Source organism: Petaurus breviceps, unplaced genomic scaffold, assembly GCF_028583685.1.
Source record: "Petaurus breviceps papuanus isolate PSGF00001 unplaced genomic scaffold, PetGlider_PUasm1.0 99, whole genome shotgun sequence".
Classification (NCBI taxonomy): Eukaryota; Metazoa; Chordata; class Mammalia; order Diprotodontia; family Petauridae; genus Petaurus; species Petaurus breviceps.
In genome coordinates this window covers 6,894,854-6,909,763 of record NW_027187465.1, presented here as the reverse complement: position 1 = coordinate 6,909,763, position 14,910 = coordinate 6,894,854, and the positions used below count along the sequence as shown (strand labels likewise).

General features: G+C 42.3%; 1 protein-coding gene across 1 annotated transcript in view; it reads left to right on the top strand.

Moving 5' to 3' along the window:
* Positions 1-13,188, top strand: part of SEZ6L (seizure related 6 homolog like) — a 248,393-nt gene extending 235,205 nt beyond the window's left edge. The window contains exons 15-17 of the mRNA XM_069081915.1: positions 1,452-1,566; positions 2,927-3,029; positions 5,170-13,188. Coding sequence (XP_068938016.1) covers positions 1,452-1,566; positions 2,927-3,029; positions 5,170-5,199 — 248 coding nt within the window. The 3' untranslated portion in view covers positions 5,200-13,188. The remainder of the gene's footprint in view (positions 1-1,451; positions 1,567-2,926; positions 3,030-5,169) is intronic.
* The last annotated feature ends 1,722 nt before the right edge of the window (positions 13,189-14,910 follow it).

Genomic DNA, 14,910 nt, shown 5'->3' with positions numbered 1-14,910 from the left:
CAAGAAATGACGCTTTGAACAGTCACTGTGACCCACTTACGTCTTCTTTTCTCCATGCTAATTCTTGCCAGTTCCTTATTTTTGGCATATTTGCAGGCAGGAATATCAAGGAGTCAAACATAAGTTCCTATAAGGATGGAAAATTCTTTTATGAATGTCATATGAGCATAGAATTAGCATCGGAAGGGACTTTAGCAGCCGTGTAAGCCACGATGTGAGAGGGGCACATAGGTTAAAGGCTGTTCAGAGGAAGGTAATCAGGGTGGTGAGATGATTGAGCACATGTCATATAAGGATCAATGGAAGGGATTGCAGGAGCAGAGGAAGAGAAGACTCAGAGTGGGGAAGGTGAGGAGCATGAATAGCTCTCATGTAGAAGAGGGATTGTATTTCATTCATCCAACCCCAGAAGGCAGAACCAAGAGCCCCTGGAAGTTTGTTAAAGTTGTGAAGGGGCAAATGTGGGCATACAGTCAGGAAAATCTTCCTAACAATTAGTACTGTCCAAAAGCAAGATGGCCTGCCTCAAGGGTAATGGGTTCCTCTCCTTGTAAGTCTTCAAGTATAAGCCAAATGGTCTTGTAGTGGGGATTCCTTTGGTATATGTTGCACTAGATGGCCACTGGACTCTCTTCCAATTCTCTGTTATTCTGTGAACCCCTTCATTTTGTATAAGAGGAAACGGAAGCCTGTAGAGGTCAAATGATTTTTCTAGGATCATATAAGGTATAAGTGACAGAGTCAGGATTCAAATACAGATCTTCTGACTCTAAATCAATTGGGTAGCAATCATTTGAAATGCCCTCTATATTTCAAGTTCTGCTCTGGACATTAAGTGTGACAAAGACAAAAATAAAGTAGTCCTTGGCCTCCCAAAGTCAGGATCAAATAATATCTAACCATGTAGGAGGGGGGAAGGGAAGGGAAGAGAAGAGAAGAGAAGGGAATGGAAGAGAAGGCAAGGCAAGGAATGGGATGGGATAGGAAGGTAAGGCAAGGCAATGGAAGGGATGGGAAGGGAAGGGAAAGAAGGAAAGGGAAGGGAAAGCAAGGTCTCACATAGCAAGTGACAAGTGAGCTTTGAAGGAAACTAGAGATTCCAGGAAGCAGAAATAAGGAGAAGGTACATTCCAGGCATTGCAAACATCCTTGGAAAAGGCACAATGATGGAAGATAGGAAGTATGTAGAAAAACAATAAAACCACTTTGCCTGGCCCAAAGAGTTCATGAAGGGATATCACATATAATAAAGTTATATGAGCAGGTTAGAGCAAATTATGAAAGACTTGAAACACCAAATAGAAGACACTGTATTTTATCTGAGAGGTTAATAGGGAGCCATTGAAATATATCGAGCAGGAGGAGTGACATGGTAAGACTTTCCACAACTCCCCAGTGTCTCCCTATGAAGCCTCTAAGAAATCAGCTCCTAACAAATGTTGCCTCTTTAGTAGCAGAAGCGGCAGCAGAGACCTCTCTGGAAGGGGGAAACATGGCATTGGCCATCTTCATCCCAGTGCTCATCATTTCTCTGCTGCTGGGTGGGGCCTACATCTACATCACCAGGTAAGAGTCAGCCTTGAATCCATTGCATGAATCCTTTAGCCAAATGCCTCCAATTATCTTCCAGATTCCAATTAAGCCACACAGGCCTAGGTAGAATGAGGCAGGGGTGGGTATATTCATTCCTAATGTCTCTGGGTTCTGCTTCTTGTTACTATTGTCGGTCAGTAAAATAATGACGATTGGATTTCATGTTAGCTAAGGGAAGAGACACTAGAAAAGATATGGAGGTGTCAGTGGATGCTTGTCATAATTTGTGAATTATTCAGTCAATCAGCAAGCATTTAATAATTTCTTTCTATGTGTTAGGCACAGTGCTAAGTGCTAGGGACAAAAATGCAAAAGTGAACTAGTCGGGGCGGCTAGGTGGCACAGTGAGTAAAGCGCTGGCCCTGGAGTCTGGAGGACCCGAGTTCGGTTCCAGCCTGAGACACTTACCACCCACACAAAAATACTAGTCGTGTAACCTTGGGCAAGTTACTTAACCCCAAATTGCCCTCCAAAAGGCAAAAAAAAAAAAATGAAGTAGTCCCTGCCTTCAAGGAGTTTACATTCTATTAGGGGGAGCAACATCAATCAATCAACATGCAATGATTTATTTTTATAGCTTAATTGTAACAGTAATGATAGATAGCACTTATATAGTGCCTTAGAATTTGCAAAGTAGTTTATAAATATCATCTCACTATATCCTCACAATAACCCTGAGTGGTATTATCTCCATTTTATAGATGAGGAAACTGAGGCAGCCAGAGGTTGAGTGAGTTGCCCAGAGTCTCACAGCTAACAAGTGCCTGAGGCTGGATTTGAACTCCAGTCTTTCTGACTGCAGACTCAGGACTCTATCCACTGAGTGATCTTTCTGCTTCATTTTCAGTCTTAACACTGAGACAAGAGAGTCTCAGAGTGAGACTGGAGGAAATATAAAGCACCAGCAATCATAAGGGTGAGGGACGATCTGTTTGCCAATAACTTGGCCTTACTTCAGTCATCTGTTGCATATTAGTCTCATCTTCAATAGCTTTCTTAAGCTCCTACCATGTAGGAGTTTACACTAAGTTCTGGTAATATAGAAACAAAAACTCTTTGTCCTGAAAAAACTTGCAATCTAGCTGGGGCAGACAATATATACACAGAGAGATAGAAAAAAGTCCACAGAAGATAGATCCAGGATAATTTGGGGAGAAGAAACTCAAAGCCATGGGGATCAAGAAAGGCACAGTGTAGAAGCTGATGCTTTCAAGCTAAGCCCTGAAGGAAATGAGGGATTCCAAGGGCATGGTAGCAATCCTGCACTCCTTCATGCTTTAACATGTTTCCTCGGGAAAGTAACTCTTTCTATCCCTTTCATATTCTCCTCCAGGTGTCGGTATTACTCCAACTTGCGTCTGCCTCTAATGTACTCTCACCCATACAGCCAGATCACAGTGGAGACGGAGTTTGACAACCCAATTTACGAAACGGGGGTGAGTTGATCTGTATTCTCATTCTGGTGCCTTCGTTTTCTTGGTTCCAGAATGATGGGATATTGAAACTGAAGGCTTAATTCCCTATAACTCCCTGGGTAGCTGTCAAAGGGAAGCAGCCACCAGGACTCTCTGCATCCCCCACCAAATGCAGCTGATGAGACAGCCATTTTGCTCTTTTGTATTTCCATTGAAAAAGATGCTGGAAGGGCTAGGGAGGAGATAAGCACTTGGTCCCTTTTCATCAATACAGAATGACCACCTGGTAGGAAGGGCTGACCCTGCAGGCTCCCTAGGAGAGGAGATTTAAATAGGCTATGTGAGAGTGGTCAATTTGAGTCTAGAAGGTGAAGGGGGATAGGAGCCTCTCAGGGAACAGACTAAAAAAATAACAGAAACCAATGGTGTTTCTAGTGTGCTTTACATACAGTTACAGAGAGCTTTACATCCAATGAGAAGTAGTGAGGAGAGAGCCAATCTTGGAGACCCCAAGAGGGGAAATGATTGGCAGGTCCAAGGTCATTATTCTTAACATGATGATGACAGATGAAGTGATCTCTAAGTTCCCCCCACCCAGGTCTAAATCCTATGATGTTATATTTCAAGGACTAAGAAAATATGTTATAGGATGGCCAAAAGACATCAATAAATACAGTGAAGTATTTTGAACCCATTTTATATAAGGTTTGATTATAAAACCAGGCATATTGAGTCTAGAAAGGAAAACTGGAAGAGGGGAAGGAAGCTGGAGGGGTGTGTACCTTTAGGGGTTTGAAGAGCTGACACATGAAAGGTGGGTGCAACCGATTCTGCCTGGGAGCAGAGGACAGAACTAGGAATAATGAGGGGAAGAGACCAAGAAGAAATGGAGGTTTGGTGTCAATAAAAGCTTCCTAACAAACAATTAGAGCTATCCTGAAGTGGAATGGGCTGCCTCTGGACGTGGCAGCAACTCATCCATTGAGTGAGAATTTTGGATGGCCACTCATATAGAGGATCAGAGGCTTAGAGACCTAGAGATGGGTAAGTGAGGGAGGCATGATCTGAACCTAGACCCCACAATCATGGATGGAGAACTAGAAGGGAATTCAGGGGAAACTGAGGTCCAGTGAGATTAAAGATGAGGATTCTGAGGTCCATAGAGGTTCAGCGGTCTGCCCATGGTTACATAGCTTGCTTGGTTGTTCTTCATTCTGGAAGAGGACCAAAATGGCATCAGTGTGCTAAAGTCAAGTTTCAATGTGTCTGACTGTGGCTGATCAGACCAATATGAGCTCAGAATGCTCTACTCCAGGTCGGGCACAAATAGTCCATGTGAAAATTTGGGGTGGATTCTCTAAATTTGCATATCCTGCATTTCCCTTGAACTGTTTCAATTCTGCTTTGCTCATAGAGCCTGGCACCTTCTCTGATGAGGGCACACCATGCTGAGTGGTCCAATGCCAGGGTCTCCCATGTCACACAGTCAATTCCAGAGTTCTTGCAAGACACTAGGCAGCGCCATCGTGCACAGAGTGCTGGATCTGAAGCATGCAAGATTCATATTCTTGAGTTCAAATCAGGCCTCAGACACTTACTATCTGTGAGACCTTGGGCAAGTCACTGAATGCTGCTTGCCTCAGTTTCTGCAAAATGATCTGGAAAAGGAAATGGTAAAACCACTCCAGTATCTTTGACACACACACACACACACACACACACACACAAATGGGGTCATGAAGAGTTGGAAATGGTTGAAAATGACTGAACAACACCACAAATAGCAACAGCCAGAAGTGGAACACTGGAGAAAGGATTCTCATTCAATTCTGGATTGCTCTAGATGGATTCTAAGCTCCCTCCAATTCAAATTCTGTGACTGACACTACTACCAGGTTACCTTTATTTAATGCTTTGCAATATGTAAAAAGTTTTGCCTATGTTCTCTCCTTTCATCTTGTAGCTTCTTAACTCTAAAAAACACAGCATAGGCTATGATATCCACATTATCATTGAGGAAGTTAGTTCAGAGAACCAAAGGAATTTGATCCAAAACATGCATCCTCTCTGAAAACTGAGGCCCCCGATCCAGTATTCATTTATCCAGGCACCATGCAAAATTTTAATTATATACATATTTGTTTTCTTCTCTCTGTCCCAGGAAACAAGGGAATATGAAGTTTCAATATAAAGACAGTTCTGCTCGAGATGTGATCTTCAAGATTTGAATGACAATAGGACTTCCTCAGTAACTCATCCAGAGACCATGTGGCATTCGATTGAAACCCTGGCTCTTCCATTGTCTTTCCTTTAGACTCCTTATTGAAGATTTCCTGTTTTCTTCACTGTATTTATTATATTTAAATGGAAATCGGTGTGCGCGGCTGTTGGGGTGGCTGTCCAGGCCAGGCACTTGGCACGGTTTCAGTCCCAAGGGCAGGTGTGTGTGTGTGTTTGGTCGTTCAGGTTAAAGGGAGGAAGATGGGCCATGATCTGCTGGTGAAGCCTCTCTGGATGATGGCACAAAGGAAAATGGTGCATTGGCAAGGTTGCTGTGATATCCAGACTTAGGGGCACCAGGAGTGAAGCTTTGAAGGTTTGGGGGGAGGGCGGGTGTCTCTAGCCAGCTAGAGATATTACAGGCCAGATGGCTCAGGCTCCACAGGGCCGTGGTTTGGCCCTTGGAGATGACCCGGGGACTTTGGCCAGTTTGATCTCAAATGTGATGCTGTGTCCTTGTGCTCATCCTTAAGGCTTTAGTGATGCTTTGTAGAGGGGTACCAAATCTTACCAGTCCCTACTCATTCCTTGTCACTTCCCTCCCTCCCTTAGGAGATATCCAAGCAGTCAAAGCTATCATCCTCACTGTCCAACCTTTTCTCCTTTACCTGCTCACATCATTGACTGTTTGTCGGGGTAGATGCTTACTTTCAAGGTCTCTGAAGTCAGAGATATCTTCTCTCTCCAGATTCATCCTTGACTCAGGAAATTGGCACAAGAGAGAGCCAGCAACTTCTCTGGGTCTCAGCAGGAAGAGGGGAAAGAGGAAAACCTGACCCCAGGCTCACAAGCTGCCTGTGTGGCTTCTTTGCCTGATGCCCACTCAGTAATGACAAAGAGAGGGGTAACATTTGTTGTAGCTGTCAGAAATTAGCATGCATTTAGGTATCAAGATCTTTCCAACTCTGCTTGCCCAGGAGCCCTCTGAGATGATTAACTTTTTTTTCTCATATGTTGAAAACAGCATTATTCTATGGATTTCAATTAGGGGAAAGTATCTTAAGCTGAAAGGTTAGCTGAATTATGTCTTGTCCCTCTCCCCAATCCCACCCCTGCCATATATTCCTCACTTTTATTCCCCTTCTCAGATAGGAGATTCAATCAATCATCAAATGTTTTTATAAAACACTCACTATGTCCTGGGAAAACAACTACAAAGAATGAAATGATGTCTGCCCTCAAGGAACTTGAGGGAGGAGAGGCTGGATCAATCCATTAGCAAGTGTTTAGAAAGCAGCTCCTATGTGCCAAACACCATGAGAAGTGCTAGAGATACAGAGATGAAAATGCTTCTGCCCTCAAGAGTCTTCCAGTCTATCAGGGGAGATCTAGAAGTAGGTGCAAGATACATCTGAAACAGACAGGAAGTAACGTGGAGGGGAAGGCACTGGTCAGAAGGCGCTTCCCCAACTGGGTTTTTGCAGAGTACATTCAGAGGCCTAAAGCTGCAGTCCTCATTTCTCTGAAGGCCTGAATTGGGGTGGGGCAGGGAATTATAGAGATGGCTAAAAAGGGCAGAACTAAAGCCAAGCTATACTTCTTTCCTTTGTGGCCATTATAGTGTAAGAGGCAGGGGGTGAAGCCTTGATCAACCACCAGGGACTGGATAAGATTCAGTAAGACTGAGAATGTAATGTGGTTTAAGCAACCTGCTGAATGTCTCCCAGGCAAGACATAGAAATCTCTGGGTAGATATTGATCTACTATAGTTTGGGGACCCCAGCAGTCAAAGTGACAATGAATCCAACTACCATCTCTTTATATTTTCCCCTTTCTTCTTCTCAATGCTTCTGATGTTGAAAGCTGTCATAGAAGAGTCCTCCTTTCCCCTCTTGTATCTCAGGGTAATGGGAAGAATGCAGAAAGAATCATGACTTAGTGGGGTGGCCAGGTAGCACAATGAGTAAGAGCACCAGCTCCAGTGTCGGGATGACCTGGAGATCGAATCCCAGGCTCAGACACTCAGCACAACACCCAGAAATAACTGGCCGTGTAACCTTGAGCAAGTTACTTAACCCCGATTGCTTAAAAAAAAAAGAATCATGACTTAGTGTTGGGGGGAGACCTGGGTGAAGGAAAAAAATGCATCTCTCTAGAACTTCAATCAAGCTGGTAGCATTCAGTGCTCTGAACAACAATTGAGAGAACGGACGAACACAGAGATTTGGTAGTCTTCTTCTGGCAATCAGGGCAGTCACAAATCCCCTTTGGCCACATAATACCAGGGACTTTTCACTATTCCCCTAACCCAAACACAAAAGATGACTATTTGTGGTAGAAACCAGGCCAGTGTGGAACTTCTTCTCCTCTGGGGTTGTCATTCAAATAACACTGGAGTTATAGTGGAGGGTGGGAATGGAATAGAGGGATGGAGATGCTCTATGCTAAGCCCATTGGTTTTTCTCCCACCCCTAACCTAGTACATAACTAAATCAGTAGGACCTGTGCTTACAACTCCCACATGATGTCCCCTGGCATGTGGCCCCAGGTCAGGGCATAGGATTCAGGTAGATCTAGGAGCTTTAGTCATCCCCCACCTCAGAATTCAAGAATTCCAGAGTAGAAAGGGATCTCAGTGATCATTTAGCCCAATCTATACCTGTCCAAGAATGGCCTCTATAATATCTCCAGTCGTTTCTTGAAAACTTTCCATGAGAAGGAGCCCATTGCCTCTCAAAATAGTTGGTCTCCATTTTGGATAACTCGTTATTAGGAAAATTTTCTCGCTCCAGCTTAAATTTACATCTTTCCAACTTTCCCCACCATTGTTCCTAGTTCTGCTCTCTGGGGCCAAACAGAAATAATTCTCCCCTGCAGAAGCATCAAGATTGTTTACTACCAGCTGACTCTCAGGGTTAAAAGCACCTCTTTCCATATGTGGTACCCCTTGGGAATCTCAGTTGACAAGTTGAAATATCTTGGGATGAATGGGACAGCAGCTTTATCACTTCCTCTCTGGAAATCTAGACTTGTTTCTGAATGGTTCAAGGCTCAGGCCTGCCCCTTCATGGTGGAAAGTCATTCATGGGAATACCCATGTCAATCAACTTCATCCCCTATAACTATCTGAGAGAAACCCAAGATTTCCTACCAAGGTCAAAAGTGAGATCCATGTTTTTGATGGCATGTCCCACCCCCTTAAATATAGCCAAAATGCTTCCTGAAGATGAATAGTTGGTGGAGTGTTTGGAAAAGGTCAACTATAAAGGAAATTCAATGGTTTTTAAGGCAAAATTCAGTCTTTTATTTATATTTGATGCTTCATCTAACCCTATGCCAGCTGAAATGATGGCACTCTATTAGTATTCCATGATTCTGAAATGTAGGTTTTTATGTGGAAAAACTAAACATTTTCCTCCTATAAAGTCTTAACTCTAACCTTGTTCCCCTAAATGAATCCAGGTTGGGATGGACCTGGGCATCCCTAGCAATGTTCTAATGTATGGAAAATCTGGTGGTATTTTTTGGATGCCAATGTCTTTTTTTCCCAGTCTTCCTAGTGCAGTATCTATAACCATGATGATGTTTTAAAAATCTGTTCTAGTGTAGAGAAAGGTAATGTGGATCCCTGCAATGTAAAATATTTTGAAGAGATAGCTTTTTTATTTTTCATGTATCTGACTGTCTTTGTAATTTGTAAAGACAAAACAAACAAAAAAACAGTGCCAAAAATGCACCAGGCATGTCATTTCAGTTCATATGTATCTGTTTTTATAAGGATGATACTAAAATCATTGGGATTAAGTATTTTTGAACAAGATACCTCCTTGGAGGAATTTGAGAACTGAGTGGACCTTTCTACCAAGAATGTGTTTAAACAGTTGAAACTACGTTTACAAGGATTGGAGCTTCAGAAAAATGTTGATCCAAGCTTATCTATCACCAGATCTCCATTGCTTAGAAATTTGTCTGCTTGGAATTCCCCACTTTGAATTCATGGTAATATTGAATCAACTTTTAGCATGCTTTTTCCCCCCAACTACACCGATGTTTTCACTGGCATTGGGAGCCCCCAATAAGGATCATCTGCCACTTTGCATCTTATAGCCTTAGAGTATTGCTTGGGACAGAGGAAGAGGCTTGGGACAGAGGGACAGTGACTTGCCCAGGATCACACAGCCATCAGTAGAATCCAAACCTTCATCTTCCCAACTCCAACATCATCTCTTCATCCACTGTGCTGTGTTGCCACACAACATAAGTATTCTGATAGAAGTTAGATGGATAACAGTACAGTGCCTTGGAAGGAGCCCTGGATTGGGGACTAGAGGACTTGGGTCTGGATGCCATATGACACTGGACAAGTCACTTCCTATCTCTGGGCTTCAGTTTTCTCATCTGTAAAATGATGAGAGGTTGGACCCAGTGATCTCCAAGGTCCATTATATCTCTAAATCTCTGACATTTGTTTACATATGTATCTATCTATTCCTGGACAAATCTTTAAGGCTATACGTTGCAGAGCAGACACCTCTCCACTTTGGCTAAGAGTTCCTCATTGGGAATTCCCTACACTGATGAAATCATATAAATGTACCTAGATGTATATTCTACACTTGCTGCAAATATTGGTCCTTTTGTAGCAGCCTGAAGGCAAAGAAAGCCCAGATGATTCTCTGAAGTGTAACATCAACAGCTTTGGACACCTACCAACCTGAAAAGCCCATATTGCAGAGCAATCAGGATATCCTGTGGATTGCTATGGCTGAAGGTTGCAGAGAGCAGAGACCACTCCATAGGACACAAAAGAACAGATTGGCTAGAGATGAGTGGCTTCCAGTTTCTCATGGTGGACAATATCTTCTCAGGAATGACTGAGCCAGGTTTTGCCCCATGGATTTTCATCTTCCTTTTCTTCTCCAAATGAATGTGCTCTAGATTTTTAAATCCAGATTTGGGCCTCTAGAATTGGTACCTTAGAACTTTAAAATGATGAGACTGGGCCATTATTTCCACATCTGTAAATTGAGGGTACAGGACTCAGATCCTATGAGTGTCAGTCCTCCATCAGTCATTTCCCACACAATCTCTTCAGAAAAGTCCTGAATAAAATGCCAATACTCTAGCTTCCTTTTGGTTTTTTGTTTTTGTTTTTATTTTTTGAGGCAGTGGCAGAAAGAGCATTAGATCTGGAGTCAGAGGTTATAGCTATGCTATTTACTACCCGTGGGGCCTTGGGAAAATCATTTAACATCTCGGCATCAAACCGCTATCTGCAGAATAAGGGTATTGGACTAGTTGGTTTCTGGGGTCCCTTCTAGCTATAAGTCTGTGATCCCCAAACTATTGCCATTCTCATATTTGTAAATGTCAACTCTAGTAATGTAAATGAAGTACAGTAAGTTGTACAGGTCACCTTTATCGTGTGACAGGGTGGATCATGGCCAACTGGCAAATCCCAAGGCTCTCTGGTCTGTGATTCAATGGATCTGATGTTTATGTCAATTGGCCTCTAAGGACATGAGGTGTACCAGGACTGGGCTGCAAGACTTAATGTGATTTTAGGGTCATCTGAGGTGCAAATCTGGACAAGATGGATCTGGGAGAATTGCTATATCCAGAGTCACCTCTTCATCATGCCCTAGAAAATGCAGAGGAGCAACTGAACAGGCAGGTTTGTTCTGAGACCCAGGCTTGTGAGGTGGGTAGGGGACAGATCTTCTGTTCCCCTGGAAAACCACATTGAGTGTTTGCATGTTTTTGGCCTGTCTGAGTTATTTCCAGAGGTCAATCAATCAAATATTCTTGTTTACCAACTATGTGTCCCACACTATGCTGTCAACATGCAATTTTATCACTTGGACAATACCCAAAGATGACACAGAACATAAGAAGTATCATGGAATCACAGAATGTAAGAGTTGGCAGGGACTTCAGAGGCCACTTCATCCAATCTTTACCTGAATAAGAGTGTCTTCTACAATGCTGCTGTTGTTGAGCCTTCATTCTCTAAGATGACAAATGACATCATGAAGCTGATGTCTTGACTTGTGGATTTAAGTGAGGCAAGGCTGTGCCTCAATCTCTTTTCCAGAGTCATTGAAGTCAGTGGCAAAAAAAATTTCAGGATCCCTGACCTTGGATGCAGTGGATAACCCTGGCCTTTCTAAGTTAAAGTCTTTCCCAAGCCTCAGTTTGTCTGAGGCAATGCCCATTCAATGACTAAGGGATAAGTAAGAATTGAGACAAGAGATGGACAAATTTATCATCAAATATCAGTATATCAAACCGGGTTCCCCCCAACCCCTCTATGAAGACTTCCAATGAGAAGGAAACCACCATCTTCTGGGCTGACTCAGTACGAAATGAGTCTACTTTAACCAAAACTTCCCAATTCAGTGAGATCAGTAACATTACCTATTTAGGCAACTGTACTACCACCACCAAGATCAACCAAGCAGTTTCAAAGGTAAATAACAACAATGATACTCAAATGGCACTATGATCTCTTTGATTCAAGAGTACTCTTAGATAATGGTAATAGTATAAGAGCTTTTAACTTCACTAATCTAGCTCTCATACATGCCCCCTGAGCAATGCTCAGGCTGCAGTTGATAATTTCTCCATGCCAAACAACAATCAATATCACTTTTTAAAGAAAGCAATTCACTCCCTGAGATAATGAGGTCCTGGCTTCCAGTCTTGTTGACTGACTGAATTCTGCATGGTCACACTGTCACAGCTTAAAACCTCAACATCTGATAAGGAAGAGGTCACAGAATCACAAAATGTCAAAGTTGGAATCAACGTCAGAAGGCAATTAGTTCAACCCATACCTTCAAAATACCCCCCCCAAAAAAACACATACATAACATACCTGACAGTCATCCAACCTCTCCTTGAAGACCTCCAATGAAGGGGGACCTACTACCTCGTAAGGCAGCTCATTCCATTTTTGGAGAGCTGCACTTGATGGGAAGTATTTCCTTAGTCAAATGCTCCAAGGAATCCATGATTTTATGAATGTGGATATTCACTCCAGTGGTATAGATTACAATCATCCATGCCTTCTCATCCTAGGTGACACTTGTCCATGTCCTCCCATGGATTTGCCACAGGGGCTCCACCCAACATTCCAGGAAACCTACCTCCCTTTCTCTTGACAACATGAAATTTTCCTTCTATTGAGCCTAAATGTGCCTCTTTGCAACATCCACCCAGTAAGATCATCTGGAGAAGAAATCTTCAGGATGCAAAATGAAGCCAATAGAAACAAGGGTGAAGAACTGAACTTGGACCCTTAGGTGTTCCCCCCAACTTAGATAAAGGATGTGAATGTTGTGAAAAGCTAGGGAAAAATTGGCAATTTTATGGACTCCATCCCATTCCAAGTTTCAGAAAATAACCTGCTAAAGAATGAAATCACCATTATCTGTAAGTCACATCTCTTGCCTGGGGGGTCATAAAAAAGGACCAGGGTAATGATAGTGAAGAAATCATAGCCAATGCAAATTATCATGGCTCAAAAATCTCTCCATTTGGGAAGGGAGAATGTGTCCTGTGCCACCATTTTTCTTATGACTCAGTTTGTGAGTTTTTATAAGTGGTTTGTATGTAGTATAGGGGTTTCACAGCAGCCTGATTATATAAACTACTTCCTATTTTGTTCCTGAAGTTAGGAGTTTTCTCCTTCACATGAACTAGAACCAATTTGTAGAGTAACAGAAATGTCTATTTTCATGCAGCTTTTTTTTCCTGAACGTACACTACGGCTTCCTGTTTGCTTTTTAAATTGTCATACAACTTGAATCTTTAATCTCAATCCAGATGAACTGACTGTCTGCAGCAAAGCTTTTCCAGCCTTGGTTCCCATCCCTGAAAATTAGAGTAGAGCTCATTCCCTGGCGCTCTCCATGGTACTGAACCCCTGAGTGCAATAAATCTCTCATTTTTCATCACATCTGAAGTGTAGTCATTTATCTTCATGGTCCAGTTGTGGGATTTCCAGGACATTTGGTGCAAAATAATCACATCCTCTTTTCTGTCACTTATTTGCATTTCTGTGGTTTTTTGATAAATGAAGTAATCATCCCAGATGACTCCCAAAGACCAGTGAAAAATAGTGTGAGGTAGTGGAAAGATTTGTGTATGAAGCCCAGGTCTACACAAACTCTTTGTGTTACTTTCCTTGGGTCACTTCTCCTCCCCCAACCCCTCACCTGTAAAATAAGAGGGGACTAGACTAGCTTTTCTAAGTTCTTTCCAGATCTTACAGTCCATAATGAGAAAAAAAAGAACCAAATTGTATGAGCTAAATAAAATTCTTGCTCTAAGTTTACTGTAATCGAATATTTCAAGTATAGAATGTTCTGGTGTAATGGGCACAAAAAGAGTGAGACAGAATGCTGCTCAATATATAACAATCCCCCACAAATGAGCCAGGAGCACCACCATATATCTAAAGGCCAATTTGGGGAGAATTATCTAGAGTATCTTTTATCACTATACCTGTTATTGTGCCTCCAATTGAGTTCTCATCCTAAGTGTCATCATATTGTGGAAGTGACCTTGATTCTTCATAGGCTATGACAGTAAGGTACGAATTCTGTCAGGGCTCAAATATGGGCTGGTGCTGAACAGAATCCCAGAAATGTAGAGCCTTAAGAAACCTTAGCAGTCATTTAGAATAATCCATATCCCCCAAGAAGAGTCCCCCCACTATAACATCCCAAGTACATGTCTGGTCTAAGTTTTAAGATCTTCAGGGAGGAGAAAACCATTATTTCTCCAAGGTGCCAACTCCACTTTTGGCCAGCCTCAATGGAAGGAGGTTTTACCTGACTTCAAGCTTAAATTGGCCAGCCCATTACTCTGAGTTCTATGTCCTAGAGGTAAACAGAGCAAGACTTGTCTCTTTTCCGTATAACAGCACTTCAGAAACTTGAAGACATCATGCAACACCCCTCCCTCCAACCTGAATTTTGCCAGAACAAACATCCTTATTTCTTTCCGTAGGTCTATTGCCTGAGGCCTGCTTAACTAAGTTTAGAGAGACTGATCACAAAGTTGGCCACGGGAAATAGGTTTCTTAGGACACAGCAACTCTCAAATACCATCTGAGTCATTGAAGGGAGTCTTTGCCCCCATTGAATTAACAGCTCTTTCCAGGGTGGATGCTGTTATTGTGAAGTACTGGACAAAAAAGAAACACTTACAAAATGCTATATCAGAAGTCCCTCCATTTGGGCAGGGATGGGTGGCAGAGGAGATAGACCACTGAGCCTGGAATGATGAAGTCCTAAGTCAAAATTCAGTCTCCATCACTTCCTGGTTGTGGTATCCTGGGCAAGTTATACCTTCTGTTTGCCTTTTTTCTCATCTGTAAAGTGGGATAAGAGTGGCACTTACCTCCCAGGATTGTTGTCAGGATAAAATGAGATGATGTTTTAAAGCGTTTTACAAATTTGAAAGTGCTATACAAATGCTAACTATTGTTATTATTTTCTTACTATTATCAGCAACAATAACTATTCTTAAGCTGATTTGGTCATTATAAATATTTAGTAGTAATTCATCATTAATAATAACAATGGTGATAATTAGATGGCTTTTTAAGTCCCTCCCCATGTCCTTATGCTCTAGCTCTATGTCTCTCTGTCTCCTTCTCTGGGTTAAGATTCTA